The sequence below is a fragment of the Marmota marmota genome, unplaced genomic scaffold, assembly GCF_001458135.2.
Source record: "Marmota marmota marmota unplaced genomic scaffold, marMar, whole genome shotgun sequence".
NCBI lineage: Eukaryota > Metazoa > Chordata > Mammalia > Rodentia > Sciuridae > Marmota > Marmota marmota.
In genome coordinates this window covers 13,436,655-13,441,746 of record NW_026000168.1, presented here as the reverse complement: position 1 = coordinate 13,441,746, position 5,092 = coordinate 13,436,655, and the positions used below count along the sequence as shown (strand labels likewise).

General features: G+C 40.4%; 1 protein-coding gene across 1 annotated transcript in view; it reads left to right on the top strand.

Moving 5' to 3' along the window:
• The first annotated feature begins 3,835 nt into the window (after positions 1-3,835).
• The window catches only part of Ssuh2 (ssu-2 homolog), a 23,902-nt gene continuing 22,645 nt past the window's right edge, over positions 3,836-5,092 (top strand). The window contains exon 1 of the mRNA XM_048787054.1: positions 3,836-3,904. Coding sequence (XP_048643011.1) covers positions 3,877-3,904 — 28 coding nt within the window. The 5' untranslated portion in view covers positions 3,836-3,876. The remainder of the gene's footprint in view (positions 3,905-5,092) is intronic.

Here is a 5,092-nt window from a genome sequence, read left to right as displayed (position 1 = left end):
ATTAATGACACTCTATCTTTAGTTATACTTCAATACAAAGAATAGAAAAGACAAAACCCCACAGTACCCAAGTAGAAACAGCTAGAGGGTGGGCCCCCAGGTTCCACCTATGGATGGAGACATCCATGACTACAGCAAAAAACAGAATTAACACAAAGACTGTGGATACCATACCTACAAAGGAGGGGTCTCAATCTGGATCTTTCTAGGACACTTTGGCAAGTGAACACTGTGCCCTAAAAAGGCCCACACATAAGAGTGGAAGAGAAATCCTCCCCAACAGATGCATACAAACCAACAAAGAAATATGAAAAAAACAAGATGACATGACACTTCCTAAAGTTCGTGATTTATTGGCACCTGACCCCAAGATATTGAAGTGGATGAAATATCAAACAAATAATTCAAAAGAATTGTCCACAAAATAATCAATGAATTCCAAAAGAGCACAGAAAAACAATGAAAGGATTAAGGAAGTCAGTATACAATATGAATCAGAAATTCAGTGAGGAGGTAGAGATATTGAAAAAGAACCAAACAGAAAATCTTGGAAATAAAAGATAAATAAGTTAAAATTTATTTATCCACAGTCTTTGTGTTAATTCTGTTCAGTTGAAAATCTCTCTAATAGAGTAAACTGTGCTGAAGACATAATCTCAGAGCTGAAAGGCAAAGTCGTCAACCTTGAACAGTCAAACAACATTAAACAAGAGAAAATAAGTAGCCATGAACAGAATATACAATAATTCTGGGACAATAAAATTTAATAATATAATTGAGGAAGGGTGTAAGATGCAGGTTAATGGAATGGATAACCTTTTCTGGGAAATAAAAGCAGAAAATTTTCTAAACCTTCAGCATGAGATGGACATCTAGATACAGGATGCATTCAGAATCCCAAAGAGATAAGATTAAAAAGATCCTCTTCATGACACATTTTAATTAAAGTGCCTAAGATAGACAACAAGGATAGAATTTTAAAATCCTCAAGAGAAAATGTCAGGTCACATTTAGAAGCAAGCCCATCAGAATCACTTCTGATTTTTTTGGCGTAAACTCTAAAAGCTAGGAGGGCTTGGAATGATGTGTTCCAAGTCCTGAAAGAAAATACCTGTCAACCTAGATTGCCCATATCTATCATTAAAAATTGAAGGAAAAATAAAAATCTTCCATGATATGTACAAACTAAAAGAATTCATGACTACTAAATTGGTACCACAGAACTTACTTAAAGAAATGCCCTTCCACACAGTAAAAATAAAAAGCAAACCCCAGAGCTCACAAATGAACAAAATCTCATTTGAAGAGTAATTAAATAAATTATAAAAAGGACCAAATGAAATATAATAAATCAAAATGGAATTAATCACATCTCTCTATATAACATTAGATCTAAAGGGTCTCAACTCTCTAATGAAAAGAAATAGACTGGCAGAACGGATTAAAAAACAAGACACAACTAAATGTTGTTTATAAGAGACGCACTTTATAGGCAAAGATGGCCATAGGCTGAAAGTGAAAAGATAGAAATTGATATACTATGTGAATGGACACCCCAAAGAACTAGAAGTAGCTATTCTCATATCTGACAAAGCAGACTTCAAACTAAAATTGATCAAAAAAGACAAGGCTACTTCATACTGGTAAAGGAAACAATACAACAAGAAGATATGACAAGGTGGGTGCAATTAATTATACAAAAGTGTCGCCACTCAGCTGGATGTGGTGGCTTATGCCTATAATACCAGCAGCTTGGGAGGCTGAGGCAGGAGGATTGCAAGTTCAAAGCCAGCCTCAGAAACTTAGGGAGGCCTTAAGCAACTCAGTGAGACCCTGTCTCTAAATAAAATACAAAATAGTACTGGGGATGTGCTCAGTGGTCGAGTACCCCTGAGTTCAATCCCTGGTACCAAAAAAAACAACAAAAAAAAGGGACCACTCAAATTGAAGCATCAAAGAGACCCCAGTACAATAATACTGGGTGATTTTGACATACCTCTCTCACCATTGAATAGGTCACCCAGTCAAAAACTTGGTAAATACTGTTCAGACCTGAAAAATATTATGAATCAAATGGACCTAGCAGACATCTGTTTCATCCAATAACAGCTGAATACACTTTCTTTTTAGCAGCTCATGGAACCTTCTCCAAAATAGATCATATTTAGGCCACAAAGCAACTCTTAGCAAATACAAAAAAATTGATATAATTCCTTGCATCTTATTAGATCATAATGCAATTAGAAATCAACAGAACAAAACTCTGTAGAAACTTTATAAGGACATATAAAGACATAAAAACTTTATAAGGACATATAAAGTATTTTGCAGTGGAGATTACAAAATATTCTTTTGAATGGTCAGTGGGTGATAGAAGAAATCAAAGGAGAAATTGAAAAATTCTTGGATTCAAATGAGAATAGTGATACAACACACCAGAACCTCTGAGTCACCATGAAGGTAGTTCTAAGAAGAAAGTTTATAGCTATGAGTACCTACGTAATAAAATCAGAAAGATTCCCAAATAAACAACCCAATCATGCATTTCAAGACCCTTGAAAAAGAAGAACAAACCAATTTTAAAACCAGTAGAAGGAAGGAAGTAATCAAGCTTGGAACTGAAATCAATGAAACAGAATTTTTTAAAAAAACAATACAAAGGATCAAAGAGTTGTTTCTTTGAGATGATAAACAATATTGATAAGCCCTTAGTCAAACTAGCCAAAAGAAAAAGAACATCCAAATTAATAAAATGAGAGATTTAACAAGGAAGAATCACCACCAACATCACAGAAATCTAGCAGATCTTTATGGATTATGTTGAAAACGCATACACTAATAGATTGGAAAACCTAGAAGAAATGGATACATTTCTAGACTCCTACAAACTGCCAAAATTTAATCAAGAAGACATAGAAAACATAAACAGGCCAATAACTAGTGAAGAGATAGAAGCAGCAATAAAAAGTCTTCCCTATGTGACCCCAGTTTTCCTTAAGGAGCATCATGGTACATCTCCAGTAGCACATCTGGGTTGGAGAGTCTGTTTCGACTCATCTGGAGGAGAGTGATGATCTTCCAAGGGTTGCAGTTGAAGGGATTTCTCCCCTAATGCAAAAGGTTTAGGAAAAGACCTTTAAAACTTTGCATATGGGGCTTGGGGCTGTAGCTCAGTGTCTCTTGGTGTGCATGAGGTCCTGGGTTCCAACCCCAGCCACTCTGCCCCTCTACAACCCACAGATTTTTCCTAGGGCCCAGGTGGGTATGGAGCCAGTAGTAATCCACAGATACGACGGTGGATCGTGCATCCTGGGTTGGCAGCCAGCTCTCGTTATGATGTGCTATGTGGTTTTGGAGCCTCACTTCATAACCCCAGCCTCTAATGAGAAAAGAGGCTGGTGCCCAAGACCTCAGTCTGGGTTCCCAAATGTTCTTACCCCCTTGGGCAGGGGATCTGCCTGTGGCTATTAAATTTTTCTATATGGCCCTGCCCATACTTGGAAACCTGCCTCCCCCAGATGTACAGTGTGCTTGGTGGTCAACTCGAAAAGCAGGTAGTCAAGGCTTTGAATCCCAGATCAGAAAAATGAGCAGAATCTGAGTGTCCCTCACACAGAACTGCAGCAATGGCCCAGGGAACTCTAGAAGCATCCAAAAGCAAGCGGCAAGCCAGAGGCTCTTGTGGGGAGGAACCCCAAGCACCTGTGGAGTGGGTGCCAGGCAGCCTCTTTGATGGACACGGTGGCTTTGCCTCTGTTGTATGCAAATCAGGTAACAATGGGCCTGACGTTCTGGGAGGGGCCCAAGGGTGGCCCCTTAGATTCCTGCAGCTGGCCTTCGGGAACGCAGACACTGTCTTGACTGGAGGTCTAGACCATGGACAGGGACCTGAGTGAAGAGGACAGTAAGTAGAGGGTCAGGGATGGTGTGGGTGCCTGTCCTCTGTAGCCAGCACTGAACAAGACCCTGTGTCAGCCCTGAATGTGTCTCGGGTCTGGGTCTGCATTGCCAATAACTTCCTTCTTTTCCTCCTTCCTGCTGTCATGATAAAGCTCATTTGCAGCCTGCAACCTCTTCTTCTATTGTGTGCTTCTAGACAATGAAGAAGGACCGGCAAAAATGAACAAGAACTTTTAACAAGGACCTTTCTCCCTACCCATTGGGATGATGTGCAGCCTCGTGCTCTTTCTTTTTCCTTTCTCTGGCTCTCACCTCCCCCCAACCCCAGCCAAACATAAGCCTGAATATCGGGGTTCTTACTTCGATCACATTCTTAGATGAGGTTAATTTCGTAGACACGGTTAATTTTTGTAGTAAAGTCTTTATGTAGGACCTGCCTAGTAGCAAAAGCCTGCTTGTTCATGAGTGCTGGGGAAACACAGCCCCGGTGACCCCATTCTGTCATCCCTAGGACAGAAGTACAATTGAATTTAAAGACTAATTTAAAACATAAGGAAGGAAATGGTATTTTAGGAAGAAATGTGCTATGTTTAAAACAGGAAATTTTTCATACTGTTTTGGAATGGGTAATGAGACAGAACATAAAGCACGGACACTGGGGGACTGGGAGGCCAGGTTCAAGTCCTGGTTCTGATTTAAAGGGGTTATGTGATCTTGGGCAAGTCATTTTACTTATCAGAGCCTCAGTCCCCCCAACTACAGAAAGGATCAGGAGTCCTTAATTTGAGGACCCCAAGGGTGGGGACAAGATGTCATGTAAATGTAGTATTTGCAGAGTGTTGAGGGGTCTGTGTCTTTCATCTGAATCCTACAGGGGCCTGTGACACAAATACATTGTCATTGTCACTGGACCTGATGACCTTGAAGGTCCTTGAAGGTCTGACACTCCATTGTCTTTAATGTTGGTATGTTTTAAGATTGAAGTAGAGCCAGGTTCGGTAGTGCATGCCTGTAATCTCAACAGCTCGGGAGGCTGAGACAGGAGGATCAGGAGTTGAAAGCCAGCCTCTCAGCAAAAGTGAGGAGCTGAGCATCTCAGTGAGACTCTGTCTCTAAATAAAATACAAAAAAATAGGGCTGGGGATGTGGCACAGTGGTCAAGTGCCCCTGGGTTCAAGCCCTGCTCCCGCGC